Raw genomic sequence first — 20343 nt, 5'->3', positions numbered from 1 at the left:
TTACCTCGGTTAAGGCCCAATACACCCAAAACTTTCTTCAACATGGGTGCTATCAACACCAGGTCTGCTAACAAATACATGCACCTAACATTCTTGACCTGTTACAAGATCTGCTTATCGATTTCCTGGCTATCAAAGAAATGTGGTTTTCTGACATTTATACAGCTTTCGTGAACACACTTCTTCCCACTGACAAAGATTCTAGTCAACAAAATACTAAAAATGCAGGATGACTGGGTAATCCTACTCTACACACCTGCCCCAAGAGACATCCCAGTCAAAGGATTTCCTCAAAAAGCATTCTCCTAGGATTCTCCTCTTTTAAAAACATTAATTGCAAAATGTTTACTCAAAGGGGTCGCAAAATCTAATGGCCCACTTGCATTGGCAAGTCGATTTTATGATGGACGAGTACCATTTGCATGGTACTGGACCTTGCTGGCAAGCTTGGGGAGGTTTGAAACTTGTATTTGACATTTAATGCAAACAAACATTTGCAGTAAATGGCAAATAAAAGTTTCAGTGCACATGGCTGGCTGGCCTTTCAGTGGCAGCATTGTGTAAAATATGAAGTGTGCTTACGGTAACATGCACGATTTTGCAGAAAGCACTGTTAAAGGAATAGTTAGGTCAACATTTTTTATTGTCCCTACGGGTCGGCCATGTGTTTTTAACCCTAAGTCGCACGATTTTAGAAACATTTCCCATGGACCTTACCCGAGTTTTCGTTCATTAAACGCACGCAAAAACAGGCACCAGGGTGCTGCCATTTTGTGATAATCCTATCACTTGCCCATCGCCCTGGCTGACTTGCTTTTGCAGCACTAAATCATAGCCCCCGCCCCTGAGCCTGTCATCAGCGGAAGCGTACCGCCCATTTCACAACGCCAAAGCACGTCTCGTGTCAACAATCGTTGCGCTTGAGCAAATGACTTGTCGCCATGGAAACGGCAGGAAGCCTCTTTACTCAAGTATAAACAGACCGTTTCACAACACACAGCAGCAGATTTTTGATTCCATTCCTCTCTCTGTGTTACTGTGAGCATTCTGTGACTCGTTTCTGTGCTCTGGTCAGCTACCTTTGCCGCTTGTAGCCTGTGTGAACACCTGTACCATCGCTATGAATTATTTTAGTTTGTTTACCACACAATGGCTACAATAATGCCCTACATGTACGAGCCCGTGTATACCGAGGAGGAACTACTGGAAAGGGAAACACGTGAAAACGATGGGGCTTCGGACGGCAGTTGGCAGGACGAAGCAACGAATGAAGACACTGGACCTAGTCGCATGGACGGTGCAATCAGTGCAAGCTAATGCCAACCAAGGAGGAGAACTGCTGCTGCTGTAAAAACTCTGGATGCGTGGCCTACATTTCGGAAAGCGAGCCACGACCGCAATGCATCACCGAGCTGCCAGACTTCAGGGCAGCCTGCCTCACACGGTCCTCGTTGAGGATATTGATGGTGCTTATGCACGAACTTCGCGCAAATGTTCGTCCTCGTAATCCGAGTAACGAGTAAGTATACTCTGCTTGTGATGCCACTCCCATTTCATGGTCTTCTACTATATCCAAAATTACATATACATATCATGTTAACGCATGAAAGTCGTTCAATGGTGTGCAGTCTCTAGATAGCATTTGTCCAAGCAGAATGCCATTAGTTACAAGAATTGTCATTGACAACAAACGTTTAATACATTTATCTTGTTCATTTAAAAACAGTTTGTACCATTCATTTTCACAGGTGGTACCGGCTGGTGGCCTATTGTTCCTTTACATGGTGGCTTCACGGGAGGCTTGGACATCGCGTTCGAAGAGTAATACCCGCCTGTGCCGTTCGTGCCATAAGAGAAACTTTCCCGAGTAACAGCGGTAAGTCCAGGGTATTTTCCCTCACTGTGCTGCAACCTGACCTGTACAATGTGTAAAGTCTTGTATTTTTGTGCCATCAAAATAAGATACAAAATAAAACACCACATATATTTCAACAACGGTTGTTTTGATTTTTTAAATGAATGAAGTGTGTCTCCATTCAAGTATGGACGTCAGACATCTGTGCTCCGAATGGGTGAAGGTCAGGTCGCTGTGAAGCGGGGTGGTCACTATCTAAGCTAACATAATATTTTCTCAATAATGCATGCACTAAATAACACTTGTTCAAAGTCTTTCAGTAGGTTATGTCTCTATAAAAGTCACACATATATCTATACTATCAATTAACATTGGATTATACAGGCCTTCGGTTAAGGGTCTTGACCACTATAATACACTGGTTGAAGTGTGGGTCTGTGCTCACAAGAATCTCCGGTATGTGTCATTTGTTATCGATAGGCAACGATATACTGTGGTAGGGGTCTAATGTTAGTTGGGTATCTGCTAGGTGGGCATCATGGCGTGGTCAGTGGTCTGGCACATTAAGAGAATACCTTGCAGGGACACAGGGTCAGAATGGCAGTAAGTTTCCACTGGCGAGGATGCGTGGGCAAGGACACGTTTGTGGAGATGAACGAGCTATGTGCTTATTTCAGGCTGGTTCACATGCAGGACAGTGATCTCAGAGGAAGATTGATGTGTTACATTTATTAGCTGTTGTAAATACCTCTGGAGTTTTCCAGTCAGAGTGGGAACGAGGGTGGGGGCCCTGTGCTCTGCGCGCTGTACTATCTCAGTGAGGCCTGGTCACCAAGATGGAGTCGAAAGGGGGTACAAAAATGGATGCCCCATGTCCTGCTCAGTGGTCCCATCTACACGAATGTCAACCAAAGTTAACATCACATAAGGGCAAGGGGCGAACCCACTACTGGAGGCACTTGGTCCGAGTTTCTACTGAGAAGTAAAGGAGAGGGGCCTGATGGCCCCTCGCTCCTACACACTTGCCTGCACGCCCACTGGCCCATCCATCCACCCCCCCTCCCCTATCAAAGGCATTTCGCACCCGTGGATGAGCGCTGCCATGGTGTGCCGTCAGGGGCGATAACGGCCAAGGTGCCAAACACCATGTACACTTCAAAAGGTATCCCACGCCAAAGGGGCAATCGCTCACATGGCCTCCTCAGACCCCTTGTCTCCAGGCAGGCCTCCCCTGAGGCAGGCCGCACCCCCCTGCAATCCACATAAATGTGTCTCCATTCAGCAGTCTTCCTGTGCCTTGTCTGCATGCCCACCCGCCCATCCATCCACCCCTCTCCCCCATCAAAGGCATTTCGCACCCGTGGATGAGCGCTGCCATCGTGTGCTGTCAGGGGCGATAACGGCCAAGGTGCCAAACACCATGTACACTTCATAAGGTATCCCACGCCAAAGGGGCAATCGCTCACATGGCCTCCTCAGACCCCGTGTCTCCAGGCAGGCCAAGCCTGACGCTGGCCGCCCCCCTGCAAACCACATAATACCACGACATACACATGTCATTCATTCACAAACACACCCCTGTTTCTAATACTTTATAAACCACTTGATATGTCTCATGAGAACATCTTTGTGCTTTGCAAGTCAACTCCTGAACGTTCTACCTGAGAAGCACTGAGATCTATGCTAATCTGCTCATCGTCGTGCCATCTGTGACCGCTTCGAGCAAACTCGTCAGTGTGCTACCTGTGGCCATCTACCTGTTCTCCTGCAACAAACTGCTCGGCCTGCTTAATCCAACTGTTTGTTGGTCAAGTTAAGGCCATGTATCCTAGTCATATTTCGGTCATTTTTAAATTTCTATCTATTTGCGATTAGAGTACCCAATAGTGCTATGTTCATTTGGCTCATTGCTATTGACTTGAGTTTCAATTGTTATGCTATCGATAGATCTATTTATTTTCATCTGTGTCAATTGTCATCGAATTGCATCCTTCGGGGGTCCAGTCTATAATGTAAGCATGTTTCCTTCTCGTGCAAGACAGAACATCCAAGGGACGAGTCACATGTTCAGAGTTTAGTCACATCATTTACAAATTTCTGCAACTTATGCAAACCCTAAGCCGCACATGATGAACTGGTATAGTTCCGGCGAGTAAAACAAACTTTGCATTGAACATTGTATGGTTCATTTACTTATCACATTTTTATTCATCAAGATTGTTTAATAATGTCGATATTTACTTTTCAGAATTTTCAACAATGCCTGCCTGTTCGATTAGCGGTTGCCCTTCAAAGACCCATGCTAAATCTGAAGGCACTACAATGCATGTATTCCCGAAAACTGTTGATCGAATAAGAGAATGGGTCAGACATTGCGGATATCCGCTGCATGAGCTTGAAAGTAGAGTCCAACAAGTCTTTGAGGACAAGAGGGGTGATCGATACCGCATCTGCAGCCGGCACTTTCCCTCGAACATGTACGCCACATCTTGGGTAACAAAGAAGAATAAACGGCGACCGACACGAAAATTGCTCGCAAACGCTATTCCCACTCTATTCGTCCACATTCCGCCACTGGTGAGTCAAGTGTCTGTTTTTAGCTTTAGGCCTTGCGGTAGTGTGTAGGTAGCCGAATGGATTCATTGATATTTTAAGTGTTGTTTCCAATTTGTAATACTTTCAACATCGATATGAGTGTATAGCTTTTTGAATAATGACATTTATCAATATATTATTTTTAGAGTTCATAACCCACAAACGAAATCTATATATGGGCACAGGGAACTGTGCTATATTGCGCATTTTCAAATGCATTACTCAAGTATTCTGTCTCCTTACATGGCAATTTTAAATATTGGCATTTCATTATCAAACAAAAATGTACCTTTACAACTGCTTGACTATCCCTTGAATCTGAAGCAAGAACATTCTTCTTCCGTGACGTGCTCGCAGTTATCAACCACTTCTAGCGCGTATCAGGTAATCTTACTTGGCTATTCCGCTACAGACTTGTTTTATGCATGTCAAGTAATAGTTTTTATGTATCGTGTGATTATTTTACCAATTGTTTGGTTAGTGCTTTCCAATTGATATACACCTTAGTTGTCGTCCCCTGGTGTTTGTTTTCAGTTATAATTAGTGTTATCCATACTAATGCAAGTACTGTCTTTCAGGGAGATGCTGAAGCGTCCACCACATTGACAACAGCCCTAGATGTTCTTCAGCAACACGAGGTATGGATACTGACAGCTCCATCGAGCGTGATCATATAACGTGATTCCATTTGCTATACTTTCTTTCCTATTAACGCAAGTACTGTGTTTCAGGGAGACGATTGAGCTTCCACTACAATCAAAACATCGCATTTAGATGATGCAGATGTAAAGAAATCTGAGAAATAAGTCGATTAAATCTGATCATATTTAAATATTCCTTGATTCTTTTAGACAAAGCATCATTTGTGGTTATCTCTTTATATGATATGTACCTGTGCCGTCGACCCCAAGTGTGTGTATGTTTACAATATTGAAAACCATACTAATGCAAGTACTGTGTTTCAGGGAGTTGCTGATGCATCCTCTCCAATACAATCATTCATGGCAGTCCATGCAGAGCCAGAAGTATGGATACTGACAGTTCCATTGAACTAGGTCATCAGAGCTCGAATACTTGTCGTTTGATTGTTCTACACAATGTTTAAATCGTGTTTAGCTAATGAGATGTGCCTGTGTGTTCGTCCTCACGTGTATTTTATGCTAACAATATTGTGATACATAGTAATGAAAGTAATGTGTTTCAGGGAGTCGATGGAGCCTCAATCCGTGCTGTCTATGCGGATACAGAAAATATAGTTGTTGCAGCGCAACAGGAAGCGAAGAGATGCGGAAACGAATCGGAGCTACAGCGTGCAGATGTTGAAGGTCGAGTCAAAAAAGTTGCAAAGAAAAGAAACAAAAATAAGGTTAGTTACAATCAGTTCATAACTTTAGAATTTTTTTTGTGCTGGGGACTATTTTATGTTTTTTTCCAGTCAATTGTACTATACTTTATCTTGTGTTTAAACTGAACATCCCTTTTCCAATCTGTCCTCTAGTTACCAGTGGGTGTACGAACTATACATACACAGACAGTGAAGCGAATGAGAGATGTTGCTTGCCAGACCATTTACACTATGGAGGAACTATTAATTCAGACGCCGCGTGTTGAGACTAGAGATGCTCATGTCCAATGGCCAGAACATGAAGTGAATGTGTCCGTAGAATCCAATAAAGTTGTAAAGGACCATTGCTACAGTGCGACTGCAACACCACAAGAAGAAGATACTGAATGTATTGAAGATAGCTGTGAAGTAGTCGCAGATCAATTCACACAATCTACACCCGCCGAAAAATTGCCACCAAAAAAGCTGTCGACATTGTTGTGTTCTCCCATCAATGTTGAAGTAACAGATGTTGAAATGACAGAATGAACCAGAAGCAGCATTCACCGACGCATCAGAACCTGATATCGGCGATATTTCTTTCAATGCTGCTGATATGTCCTCAACGATGCAATCCGAAACAAGTGTGATGCCGCATGACAGTCTAATGAAAGAGGGCAAATACATAGTATTCAACAGTTGTTTGATGGATATTATAAGTATGCTGAAATGTGGGCATTCCGTCAGAGGGAAAAGTATGTCGGAAGCCATTGATTCATGTGACTCGTCAAAAACAAGGCAGTAACGTCACAATACATGCCGCCTGTAGATTAAATCGTACGTTCCCATGGTCTGCACAACTGATGCTGGGGAAACTGCCAGCAGGCAATCTACTGTGTGCAGCTGTATCACTTTTTAGTGGCTCCAGTTTTAGAAAGTTGGAGTCTTTCTTTCAGTTTGTGGGACTCCATTTCATTTCTAAAACGCAGTACTACAAATTCCAACATGATTATCTATTTCCGGCCATTAGTGATGCTTGGAAAATTGAACAATTGTCTCTAGCAAGTACATTTGAAGGCAAACGATTCAGGCTAGCCTGCGATGGACAGTGCGACAGCCCTGGATTTTCTGCAAGTACTGCACCTACCACTTTCAGGACATGGATAGTAAGAAAATTGTGAGTTTGGTGGTCGTGCAGGTGTCCCAATGTAAATCCTCAGTGGCCATGGTGAAACTAGGATTTATACAATCAGTGGAATATCTACAATTGAGGGCAATGCACACCGACCTCATGGCCACGGACAGATACGTTTCAATTGCCAAGACAATGAGAGAGCAGTTCCCACATATTAAAAAGCAATTTGATGTATGGCATCTTGCTAAATCAATCAATACGAAAATCTCAGCTGCAGGGAAAATAAAAGGTTTGGAAAGTATTTCACAGTGGTCCCAGTCTATCAGCAACCATCTTTGGTGGAGCTCCAAAACTTGTGACGGGTCAGTGGAAATCCTACTTGAAAAATGGCGGTCATTGATGCACCACGGTACCAACGTTCACCGCTGGACAGAAAACCTACATTTTCACCAATGTGAACATGGCCCTTTGTCCCCAGAGGAGGCACGCAAGAAGAAGTGGTTGGTTCCATCTTCACCCACACACAAAGCCATTGAGAAGATTGTTTTCGATAAAACTCTATCAAGAGATTTGAGGGGGCTGACAGAATTCTGTCACAAAGGAGGTTTGGAAGTGTTCCACAATATGTGCCTAAAGTACAGGCCAAAGCGCTTGCATTTCAGCATGCAGGGCATGAAATATAGGACTCTACTTGCGGTCTTGGCCCATAACGAGAATGTGTTCCGTGAACAATCTAGAACTACGGGTAATGTAGGGATGCTTCGCTAAACTACGGCCTTTGCAAAAAGAAGTAAGCAATGGGTGATCAAACCAGTCTATGAGGAAATGGAGTTCGACTTTGCTAAAGGCCTTATTGTTGCTGTACTCGAGAAGCACAGATATGGAATTTTGAGCGTTTCTGTGCAGAGCACCGATGCATTGCCATCAAACATTGCCACTGCGCCATGTCCACCCAAAGAAGAACTCGTTGAGAAGTACAAATCCCGGTTTAAATCATTATAATCCGATTGTCTTTTTGTAAAAAAATGTTATTGTACAGTGTACATACAAAGTATGCAAACCCTAACCCCTACCTTCACCATCCTGGGTGGCGAACAACCTGGGTGTCATCTTTGACTTCTCTCTCTATTCACCTCATATTGCTGACCTTGTCAATATGTGTATGTATATTTTTGTTTATGTAACTAAGTTTCGCAATCTCATGTAAATGCTGCGCACTGTTAACCAAAGGGAGGCTTGCGTATTTCAAATAATAAAACAAACAAACAATAAATCTCACTTTCAACTTAACTCCTCAGGTACTTTATACTTTCCCTGACCTTCCCCCAAAACGTCAATATCCCCATAGTATGGTTCTCTAGGGCTGCAAAGCTTGCGGAGAACGTGGACAAAATTGGGGGCCTTAGAACGCGCCAAGCGAGCCGTTGCAGATGGGAGAGAAGCCAGTTCGCATTTGCACATTGAGGCCCAGTACATAGATGGATTCGAAAATTCAAGTTCTCACAGATGGCTTTACTACGGGATGTTACTACGGGCCCACAACTCGCACAACTCGCACTGGCAGCACAAGGTTCTATTGTTTTTTGACCTTGAGAGACAGGGACCATGCCGAAAGGACTTCATTTGAAGGAGGTGGGCAATAACGTAAGAGACGATAAGGCAGAAAATTCGGAAACTAGACCGAGTTTCATGTTAGTTCAGTATACGAAAAATCGTTGTCACGAGCACAGTGGGATTTACGGACTGCATTACGCAGAGACACAATGGAAATTGCAAATATAATGTAAGTAACTCTTTAGACGCTATTATACCGGAATGAAGAATGGATGAATGGATGAATGAATGAAGAGCAAGTAAAACGTTTGTGGGATCGTCTTTGTACCGGGCACATGGGCATGCAGGTCCACATTCCACATGCATGTAGACAAACAGTTGTTTCTCATTGTGTGCTAACCTCGATTTATTTTGTTCGTTTTCGCATTGATTTTAGAGCCGAACATTCTCCATTGCACTATCCTTGCAAGCAAATAGTTTCTGATCGGCCGTAATAAATAAAATGAATAATAGTAATAAAGATCGGCTGGCGAGACCATTTATAATTTTTATGTTTTCAAAACCGGTATACCCTACCCTACTGCTACTGCCACCAGTTTCAGACCCCGGCAGATGGTTTTTTCAACCGCCAGCTGCAGCTTCTCGTAAACAACTGCACCACTTTGACGATCTTCTGGGACGATCGCCAAAGGCCCATATGCCCTTACGCGGTACTAGCGGCTAGAAGCAACATATCAACCTTTACGCTGGCCTAGTGCCTAGTTGATGGAACAGCTTTGCGGTTCACCATGCGACCAAAGGGCTTCTTTTAACGAAAACCAACACCCTGTGTACCATAAAAGAACAGCGTTTGACTCACGATAAAACGGAACAGCATTTGCGGATAGAGAGAAAAGAAAAAAAAATATATATATCACATTTCGATTTAATATGCCAATTGCTGAATATTCTATAAACATTTAATGTCAAATAAATGTACTTTATCAAATGTACCGTGTTGCTGTTTGATTTTAAAGTACAGTTTCATATTCCGAATTGCGGCGCGCTGTGTTGCGAGTTGATCTGAGTTGGTTTCCGGGTTCTGTGTGAAGTCGCGTAGAAGACGACTGGGCGCGTTTACCTACGCAGCACAGTAACGTCACGGAGAGAGGCGGGGAATATGAATGTTTTGATAATGTCACACTCAGGGGCGGGGCATATGATTTAGTGCCGCAAAAGCAGGTCAGCCAGAGCGATGGGGCAAGTGATAGGATTATCACAAAATGGCAGCGCCCTGGTGCCCGTTTCCGCATGTGTTTAATGGACGAAAACTCGGGTAAGGTCCATAGGAAGTTTTTCTAAAATCGTGCGACTTCGGCTTAAAAACACATGGCTGACCCGTAGGGACAATAAAAAAATTTGACTGAACCATTCCTTTAAATATGTTGTCTCTAGTCACCATTGGACTAGTGCATTTATCTGAGGTCGAGTATGTTAACAAAGGAACTTTCCCTGCAGGTCCAGTGGGATTTTTAGGAATTTGCAAGGCCTGATTCAAAATCAACCCTTGCATCACGATGGTTACCATCAACAGTCCTTGTGGCACAACTCATTTATATGAAAGCCTTGCCATATTACATTTGCAATCTGCAAACTGTCTCCAACCCCATTATTAAACTGGGTGACTTCAATCTCTAGCTTGACTGTCCCGCCAACCAGTCACCCTTAGCATTCTGGGACATGCCTTATTGGGCCTGATCATATTACTATATATTCCTAGAAGCTTATGAGGTCAAGCACTTGATGCTATAATGCGTAGCTTCCCAAGTTTCCCAGCTTCATCCGTGACACCTTGAGGTCGTCCTGAATATTCCTGTTGCATTCTGGGACGTGCAGTGTTATTATTCCCATTGTAGTTATGGGTCCACAAGTTCCAGTATGCAATCAGAAAAAACAGGACCGACTCAACATGCCACGCGTGGAACTGGAAAACTTGGCAGCTATGCTCAAGGCCCCTCAGATATCATCATCAACTGTGCAAGTGGCATCTCACTCATGGATCGACCACAGCCTAATGCTATCTAGGCTAGCAAAGCCAGCAAGGTTCTGCAACCAGCTGTACACCACAGGGATGTATATAAGTGAGGCCTACAAAGCCTATCACTCCATCCCTTTTTACAAATATCTTCAAAAGCCCTGTCATGCAGGCAGGGTCTCTCTTGTCTAAGCTATATAAAGAAATTGCTAGGGAACGTGTCCTGTGATCCCAGTGATCAAATGGAAATGTACCTAGCCAAGATAAATCACTAGTAGTACTCTCCGTTGGTTGTGCTTAAAAGAAGCGCTGACACGTGCAAAAATCAATTACCCATGGATGAAAAAAGTCAAGGTTTTACACATGTGAAAAACTACCATCTCAAAGAAGAAATCCTACCTGCATTGCCATGTATTGCAACCTGGGAACCCAGCCACTGAACTTAACATTTACAGCGGAATCATTTTTCATGGCTCCTGTAGCCTTTCAATCTCGGTCTGACTCATCCTCATTTTCGTTAAAAAAGCAAAATTGCTAATATCTCTAGTCTTAATAGATCCTCTGCCATATCCGACACTAAAGGTTGCTGTATTCTGCATACTACAACTGCTCTCTCAACCAGACAATGCTGAGAGAGCGAGCAAGATGACAGTGTCCAGCGAGCAGGTTTACCCTAACCCTAAAGGTCAATCAAAGACTGTATTGATTGTTAGTCACCTTCGCTCAGCAACCTGATCAATTATCCTATGGAGTCTGGAATCTTTACTGTCCTCCTCAATAAGACCTACATTTGTCCACCCTTGAAAAAAAGCCAATGATGATCCGAAAGCTGCCTGTAACTACTGGCCTATTTCAAATGCTCACTTCATCAGAACGATTCTGAAAATGTAGTGACTCACAGTTACTACCCTATGCTAAATCCCATTATCTCTTGCAGGACCACCCATCAGGGTTCAGACCAGCGAGAGGAACCGAAACGGCACTTCCACAATAAGGGATCAGCACAACTCAAATTAGGAGGCAGTATGAGTTCACAGTAGCAAAGTTAGTGAGTCCCATCCCTATCCTATGAACCAGAAGCCCATAAAGTTTAAGATAAGTAATCCAGTTTAGGCTACTTTGGGGGAATTCCCAAAGTTATTCAAAGTTTGCCCTTAGAGAATAAAGGGGCTCAAAACGGTAGGAAGTGCAGTGGGAGTGCATCAATTCAAATTATTTTAAAAGGTTTCCAGCAAAAGAAGGGGGCAGCCACTAATCCTAGTCATCCAGGGTAGCCGAGGCAGGATTACTATGCCCAGGTTGCATCAAAAGTGAAGGCAAGGGTAACTACAGTGAATAACTGTATGCCCTATGTCATCCAATGGGAAACTAGAAGACTTTGAAACAGGTATGCAAACCAGCCCCTCATACCCTCGTACGTAAGGGCTCTGGAAATCAACTGATCTCGCCATGGTATGTGACATTTGTGAACCTGGGGCAAGGGTCGGGTGTGATGGAGAGGGGGGGCGTTGTTAGGGTGGAGGGAGCAAAGCTTTCTTCTTATGACAAGTATGACACCTGGGTCTGGCGATACCAGTCTCCTTTAGCGACCCAACAATTCCTGATGGCACCAGGGTTCCATGTCATTTCAACAAAGTGAATTACTTGGATGTAATTTGCTTTGTTGAAATTACTTCGAAGAAAAAAAACACTTTAAATTGTTTTTGGGTGGGAGGGCGCCGCAAACCCCTGTTCCCCTCCACTTCCAGCCTCACACCCCTTTTATCTCTTACCCCACAAACATAGGTACATTTCAAAGTGTTTTCGAAGTAATTTCCATGAACTACATAGAAGTAAGCCACTGGCTACTGGCACCAGGTAGGACTCGGGCTGAACGGGGTCAGTTTCCTAACCTCGCACTATTTAGTATCAGAGTCATTCAGTGCCCGACTCCTCACACTACTGTTATATGCTGACAGTATCCGAGTCCCTTGTCTGATAATATCGAAGTGCATCGGCAAGGGACTGGTCGTCCCATTTGTTCAATCTTTGCTTCCTTGTCTTTTGCACTTGTCCCTTAAGACCTGTCCTCTCAAGCTACTTGCCCATTTTTCTGAGTCCATCAGCTGCTGGCCCCTCACACCGCTGGCTCACTTCCTATAGTATCCAAGTGCTGCTGCCCCTCACGCTACCTGCTCACTGTTGACAGTTACCAAGTCCCTCGATTGTGAGCCCTCTCACTAAACGCCCATTATTAACTGTATGCTAGTCGATCGGCTGCTACCGGGAGTAGAGAGCCTCGAAATGTTAGAGGTCTAGAGGACGGTTTTAAAAATAAAGTTGTGAGTGGAGCTATAGTGATCCCCACCCCAAAACCTCAAAGCCCTTCTAAGTGCCTGCATGCCTCGGTAGCCCTTACGCATAAACTGGCTCTCTGCTCCCAATGTCCTGAAAAAAACGGAGGGGAAAAAAGTGAAGTACTTGTGCTAGAAATCAGACAGGGCACACTCTTGAGGGGGTGCGAGGCGACTACAGACCCAAGCACAGCAAGCAAACATGTATCAACAGTGTCTCACCAGGAACCAGGAGTGTTAACCGCAGGCTGCACGTAGCTAGATGCAGTCGGTGCATTAAACCATTGCTCTGTCAAACTCACTCCCTTCTTCTGAGATCAGGAGGCTGAATATCCATTAGCCTTCCTTTTACCCATTAGATCCCTCTTTCACTGTAATTCAGAGGATATTTACTTTCACAAACAGGCGGCGTCAGCCACCTGAAAGGTTAGCAGAACAGGCAAGACTTTGGGTTCATCATGGGGGTGGGGTGTGTCATACGGAAAGGGGGGCTGCTTTCTTCTGCCACTGTATTTGGGTGATACTGTGTGCTAAAGAAGCAGAACTATTCTGCTCCCAAAAGCAACAGAATTGACAGTCTTCTCCTGTAGCGCCCCTTTCGCTTGGGGTGCCCCAGACTGAGTGTCACTGGAGAGTGCTACCTTGTACCTTCAAATGCCTCAATTTGGAAGGGGTTAAGCCACCGAGACAATGGCTAGCTCCACCGTTGGCTTGCTGCCCCTCGCACTTCCCGTCCATTCACCAGAACCTTCGAGTGCCTCGGCTGCTCACACTACTACATGGCCACTATGAACCAGATGCGAGTGCATCGACTGCCGGCTCCTCACACTGCACCCTTGTGCCTGGGCCCTCAACACTGCCTGCCCGTTGTTGACAGCACCACGCGTCCCTGTGCTGCTGTCAATACATGGCCACTATGAACCAGATGCGAGTGCATCGGCTGCCGGCTCCTCACGCTGTCCGCCCATTGGTGAGACCTACGCAATTGCTCACAGTACCGGCCGGAGTTCCCCGACTCCTATCTCGGTGGCCCCTCACACTACCTGTTCATTCCTCAGGTATGTGGTCCCCTCTTTTACTCGGAGCCTCGGCAGCAGTCAGAAATGTCCGCTCGGGGCCGTGTGCTAGCTGCAGATCCCGGGATGATGCCCTTTGTTCCAGTTGAGTCGCTGCCAAGAGGTCGGACGAGACTCGGCTTCTCCCCGCGTTGCACCTGCTCCCTCCCCAGCCCTGCAGCGTGCTCCCCCACTGGATTCACCCCCGCCCCTCCCTGCTGCCGGCATGCCTCCCCAGCCAGCCCTCCCCCATCGCCGCACAGATAGACTGCGATTCCTCCCCCTCCGATCTCCAGCCCAACGGCGAGCTCACTCCCCAATCTGCTTGCCCCGCTCCGGGGTCGCCACTCCAGAAATGGAATTTCACGTAGATCCCAACGGGGCACACACACACACAGCCCAATCCAATGTTGCGAGTAGGTACAATTATTAACACAGTATCTTGTGGTTTTGTATCCACGTTTCCAAAATGACATACATTGCCGAAGCACAAAAAGGCATGTTTAAGCCCACATCGCCTTGCACTGGTTTACTCGCGGGCTTCCATTAAAGATCGACAAATAGAGCTACGCTCTCCTTTTCGTTAACATATTTCGTTAAGGATTTGGTGTATTGCACTTATTCTAGCAACTGGGCGGGAGAAGAAATGGGATCAAAGGTCTTGCGGGCTAGTAGGCTACTGATCTCAAGTCCGACTCCACCAATTATAATCGGGTTCACGCGGGCCACGTGACGTGGCCAAATCATATCGGAGTATTAATTGCCCAAAACGCAAGACTCGCGATCAGTTCACAGCGAACGCGGGGCTGCTGGGGTCGGGTGCAATGCGCAGGCCCCCAAGTCTGCCACGCAGCCCCCCAGGTCTGCCACGCAGCCATGGCATGGATTGTAGGGCTCGCGGGTAAGGAGGATACCTGGACCCCCACGCCCCATCCTCACCCTTCTTCTACATACCGATACTCTGGGGGCTGAGGCACTTCTAAACTTGCCCATCGTTCATCACGTACCCATTTTCCCACCCCACCCGAATAGGCGCAGTCCCCTCCACAAACCTCCACACCCAGCAAGCGGTACCAACGTATGTCCTGAAAAAAAAACCCATTTACTTTTCTAGAAGGCTGAGGCGGAGGGGTAGAAAGGCAGGTATACGTTTTTTAATTAACGCATACCAGAGATTATGTTCCGTGTAATTTCGCACTATAAAATGTCTTTTTTGGAGCGTTTTGATGAGTGTAGTAGCTGTGATGTCAAATGCACATTCTGAAGAGGGCAACTAAACCGTCGGCTTTTTTAATTAAGCGTTTTTTTACGACTGAAGACAATTGGCCTCGCCTCATTGGGTTTGGTAACGTTAATGGATACACAATTTGGACATTAAAGTGCGGTGGCCTTCATATGTTTCAAATAAATAGTCCTGCCGTGCAAAGTAGTCCAACATTTTCCACTCCGCCATTTTTTTTCCAAGACACGTTTTTTCGGACACAACTATTCGGGAAATAGCCCACTCTCACAAGCCTGCCCTCTTCCTATCGAGCGAGGTCGTGCCGCTCTCTTTTAGCGAGATGGCATGCTACCCCTGCAGCCACTCTGCACGCAGTCTATATGCACAGCTCCCTCTGTAGCCACAACGACCCCATTGCAGACAGAAAGGTACTCGCCAACACACACCGCCTGAATCCCGTAGAGGGCCGGACTGGCACTCTCAATTCGACAGCCCCTGCACCCTGCAATGGCGAGCATGCAGATGCACCCGTCCTAAACTGCATTTAGTACCGCACTTATTTCGGTCAAAATAGAGCTTCGGGAGTGCACCACAATGTAGAAGAGTACCAGGACGACAATCAGGGGCGTTGCTAGGGGGGGGGGGGGGGGCTAAGGGGGATGTAGCCCCTGATCTTTTGGTTGTAGCCCCGGATAGAATTTCGGGAGCTACAGCCAAAAGGCCAGCTAGCCCCCAGTCCCAACAGTTCCGACATCAGCTTAGCCCCGGGTCTTTTCCAGACCTAGCAACTCCCCTGACGACAATAAAGTAGGTGGGGGATACACGTCACCGTACAACGAGCCCCCAGAACCTTTGCAATGGAAAGCTGTGCCTGCTCCACCGTTCACCCTGTATAACAAAGAACGACCCCTACGTGAGTGCAGCCCCAGTACCGCCACTGTGTGCTCACCCGACTCCGGACAGAAGTGCGGCTCCCACCAGTGTACTTCCCCGCAGCAAGGCAAGAAGCAACACTTTGTACGAACATTTTCTCTCTAAAAATAAATGTCAGTGCGATAGGATGAACAGATTCAAAGGCAAGTTAACACTTCCCTGCTCATTGTTCCCAGTACCTAACAGATGTTTCAGTGGGCCATGGACCTCAAACCAAGGCTCTGGAACAAAAGAGAGTTGCACAGAGAGCGAAAGAACCGGTATACAACATGACTGTGCGAGGATAAGACAGAGGGGGGAGAGAGGAGAGAGAAAGAGAAAGAGAGAAAGAAAGAGAAAGAAAAAGAGAAAGAAAGAGAAAGAGACGCGGCGAGGGGAGTGTGCAGAGCGACAGAAATACAGCAAAATCAAGAGCAGCACAGATTTAAATACAGATGGGCACAAATAGTGCAGTGGCACAGAGTGCCATAAAGGGGTGCCTCCCCCCACCCCCAAACTCTTCCTCCAAGGTTGATTTTGGAAATCCATCTTCACAAATTGCAACAGAGAAAAGGCAGCTTTGTGGGAGAGATTTAGAGAGAGATTGGAGTAGAGGATAACAGAGGGGGCGATGAGTGTGTGAGGGGGTTCGAGGTTAAGAAGGACAAGAGAAACAGCAGAAGGAAAGTGAAGGGAATAAAGTAGTGAAGGAAAAATAGCATGTGATAGCAAACCGAAAGGAGTAAACATGATTGACAGAGAGGCCAAAACAGACATTAAGCGCCCAGTTGCCTTAGGGTTCTGTGCGCGATATAAATAATAAACACAAATACAAATACATTGAGAAGAAAAGTTTAAAGGTGAGCACATGCCTGAATGCCTTAGTGAAAGGGAGAAGAGAGGCCAAAAGAGAAAAGGCATGAAAGAGGTAGGGAAAGGTGAAAAGGAACTTGTGAATGCTTTCTCACTGAAGATCTTTCAAGCTATCCCCGGGGACTGTAAGTGCCACAGATACTGAAAGAAAACGTGGGAACAGTGTACAAACAAGATATGTGACGGAAAACGTGAAAAAGTAGACGAAGAGAAACAGAAAAGCGTGAAAGACTGAAAGGCTTGCAGAAAGGGCAATACCGAAGACACTAAAAGAGACAATAGGTAAAGTGGTAGTAGAAATGATAATTTTCTGCGAAATAAACATTTAAATCACCAACGGCAGCAATATGTACGTTTTGCACTGTGGTGCTTAGACTAATATAGCATTTGGAATGGAAGCTGGGCGTTGTACTAACCTTTTGAAATTAATAGTGTAGATGTTCGCTACAGGACAGCTCCTCCACAACAGTACTAAAGCACCAGAGGAAAGTGAAATTACTCACAGTCTGGCAGCACCTCCCGTTTAGGAGTGCCGGGAAGTGCCCGCCCATTAAAGTAATAGAAGCAGCAATATTTAGTGCGTCAGGAGCGGCCCGTTTGCCCGCATGGAAATACCCACCCATACAGTAATACAGGCAGCAATATGTATTGCGGGGGTCGAAAGTGCGCACGGCAGTACCCACCTATTACAGTAATATTAGGAGCAATGTTTGCTGGGCAGGGAGGGGCCCCTATGCCCGCACGACAGGACCCACCCTTTACAGTAATTATGAGCAATATTTATTTCGCCATGTTAGGCGGCTGATCGCGTCGGTTTTACAAGTGGTTAGAGCAGTTCGTTTCTAATACTAGTACGGGCAATGCTACACTCACCTAAAAAAGGTACATTCGCATTTTTTTTCTCGAATATTCCTAGCAACACCATTCTGGTCGCTACCATACAAGCCCTCTTGCAGTTTTCATTTTCCAGTTAAACCCCTCTCCTGGAAGGTCTCGAACGCTTAGAGGCTGTGCTCCTCGGTTTAAGGCGTTACTGCTATTTGTGTTTGAATAGCTCTGCTGCACTAAAGCCCGGGGGAGGGGGGGAGAGAAAAAACAAAAAAAACAAAACAAAAATACACGTTTAAACTCGTGCAGCAATGTACACTGTGTTTAGTTGGGGGACCACTCCCATTACCAGAGCCGCACTAATCATAGTCCCAGGGAAAGCTACCTACCCAGGTTAATCCAAATGGAATTATCACAAATGGAAAATAATCGGGCTTCGGGGAGCCTCCCGCGGCCCAAGATAAGGGTGCAGCAAAGCCTGGTCACATTTAAGGACGCCCTGAAAGTTTCCTCTTCCAGTAGGCCTCTCCCTCTCAGCCAGAAGTGTATGGGACTAGACGGTCAAGGCAGACACCAACTGGAGGGTTACGCTCATCTTCCCTGCACCACCCAACCATTCCGCTGCATGTGTGGCAACATTCCTCTTTCTATGCCTGCCCCTTTTGTGCGAATTAACTCCATATGCAACAAGTGTATCCAACATCCAGTGCTGGTTTAATCTCGCCGCTAGAAAATAGGGCGAAGAGCAGGATATTCAACAACATTTCCTCCGAAACTACATGGCTTGCCGATCAACTACTTGGTCTACGCTGACGATCTTATTCTAGTCGATCTGACTCCCATAGGTCTTCAGAGGAAACTAAATTGTCTCGACAGTTATACCACAGATAACGGCCTTAGAATTAACAAACAAAAATGCGAAATTCTAATTTTGTAGAAACTGCAAGGCCGCAGCATTCGACGGATAAAGAACAGATGGTGTCTTGGTAACGAACAGCTTCAGACTGTAAAAAACTCGACATACTTGGGTATGAAGATCAGTGCCAGTAGAAACGATGCACCTTGGGCAGAATTGGCAAAGAGCAAATGCCGACAGATGGCTTGTCAAGCGATCCTAATTAATAAAAAATTTGGAAAGTTCTCCCTAAAACCAGTAATAGAATTTTACCAACAAAAAGTGGTACCCGCCTTAATCTATGGCGGTGAAAACGCATTCGGCTGTTCAAGTGACCTGTGGAACTCACTTGAAAATATATTCTGGACGCGAGTTCTACAGCTTCCCAAAGGTACCTCGACGGATTGTCTCCGATATGAATTGGGCCTCATTTCGATAAATGCAAGAGTCAGCTGGAATCTCTTGAATCTCTTTAGGAAAACAATGTCAAAAAACCCAGCGAGCCAATTTCAAATATTACACAGGCCGGACACTGCTAAAGAACATACAATTTTATTTCAATGGAATCTCCTTTGTGTAACAGAGTTTGACATTCCTGTCACAATGTTATCTGAGAAGCCTGAGTTGGCAAAAACTAAAATCTGGAGAGCTGACTGGATTAAAACCTGCGACTTAAGAGTCAATTCAACTCTAATGCAAGAGGTCCCAGGAGAAGCCAAAGCATATCATCAGAGGCACACCTATCTAACCCTGTTTCCAGATTACCATGCAAGATCTTTATATATGCAGTTTAGGCTAAACATGCTAAAAACAAAGGAGCGTATGAACAGCTGGGCGAAGGGCGCGATCATCGATCTAAGGTGTAGTTTCTGTAACAAGGATAAGGAGACCTTAAAACATCTAACACTGTTCTGCCAATTTTTTCAACATCACAGGCAAATCCACTTTGGAGAGCTGATTAATGAGCATCTACATATGACGGCTGATGACTGGTGGGCAGCGTTATTCGAGGGAGCCAACAGAGCAGTTTTATTTGCACTAACAAATTTTCTTCGTGTAGTAAAAGGACGCCTGAACGAACAATATGCATATCTGGGGCAAGTAAAGTCTTGAACTCTTTGGTAGCTGTCATGATACTTTCCCTCAATATGACACGATGGAAGTGTTAAAAGAGTTGTTAAGATGAAATGGTGGAGGGAGGGAGGGAGGGAGGGAGGGAAGCAAAACAAAAGAATTCACATGTGATGTCTTTTTTTGTTTTTTTTTAAAGATTGAACAAACCAATAAAAAATAAAAAAAATAAAAAAAGAGTTCCTATGTTTATTTATTTATTTTTTAAACAGGTCTATCCCTAAACTTAATAAAAAGAAACAATTAAGAGACAGATTAACTGGGGGGGGGAAAAGTCACATTACTTTACATATCGATAGCAAGTGAAATATGTATGTGACACTGTAAAATGCACTTCATGACACCTGTACTGCCCACATGCTGGCGAGCAATGCCACTGAAAAATACTTTGCAACTCTATGCTCCCATTTCTTGTCCTGGTTATAACCCAGTGTGGTCTTGATTTGCTCCTCTTCCCTCCATGTTCCCCTACTTGTTCTTGCCTAGCCCTCATACTTGTGCTAAGCCAGACACCTCCTCACATGTTCCCAATCGGCCCTGTTCCAGCTAGCTTCATTCCCTTCATGCCCCGGAGGCCTCCACTGTTGTCCTGTTCACCTCTCACGCTTTGGTTTCAT

General features: G+C 45.4%; 1 protein-coding gene across 3 annotated transcripts in view; it reads right to left on the bottom strand.

Annotated features, from left to right (window-relative positions):
* MTHFR (methylenetetrahydrofolate reductase) overlaps positions 1 to 20343 on the bottom strand; it is a 222111-nt gene that overhangs the window by 118786 nt on the left and 82982 nt on the right. The window contains exon 1 of one of the 3 annotated variants that reach the window (XM_069609915.1): positions 17289 to 17386. The exons of 1 other annotated variant lie outside the window; for it this stretch is intronic. Coding sequence is in view for 1 of the 2 variants with exons in the window: in XM_069609913.1 (XP_069466014.1) it covers positions 13854 to 13861 (8 nt within the window). In the remaining variant the exon portion in view is untranslated. Of the gene's footprint in view, positions 1 to 13853; positions 13993 to 17288; positions 17387 to 20343 lie in introns of those variants that run through there. One more of the 3 variants, XM_069609913.1, reaches the window with a different exon arrangement.

Source organism: Ambystoma mexicanum, chromosome 8, assembly GCF_040938575.1.
Source record: "Ambystoma mexicanum isolate Mex_15411 chromosome 8, UKY_AmexF1_1, whole genome shotgun sequence".
NCBI lineage: Eukaryota > Metazoa > Chordata > Amphibia > Caudata > Ambystomatidae > Ambystoma > Ambystoma mexicanum.
Note: the sequence above shows the minus strand (reverse complement) of the source record. Positions and strands in the feature narration are given on the sequence as shown.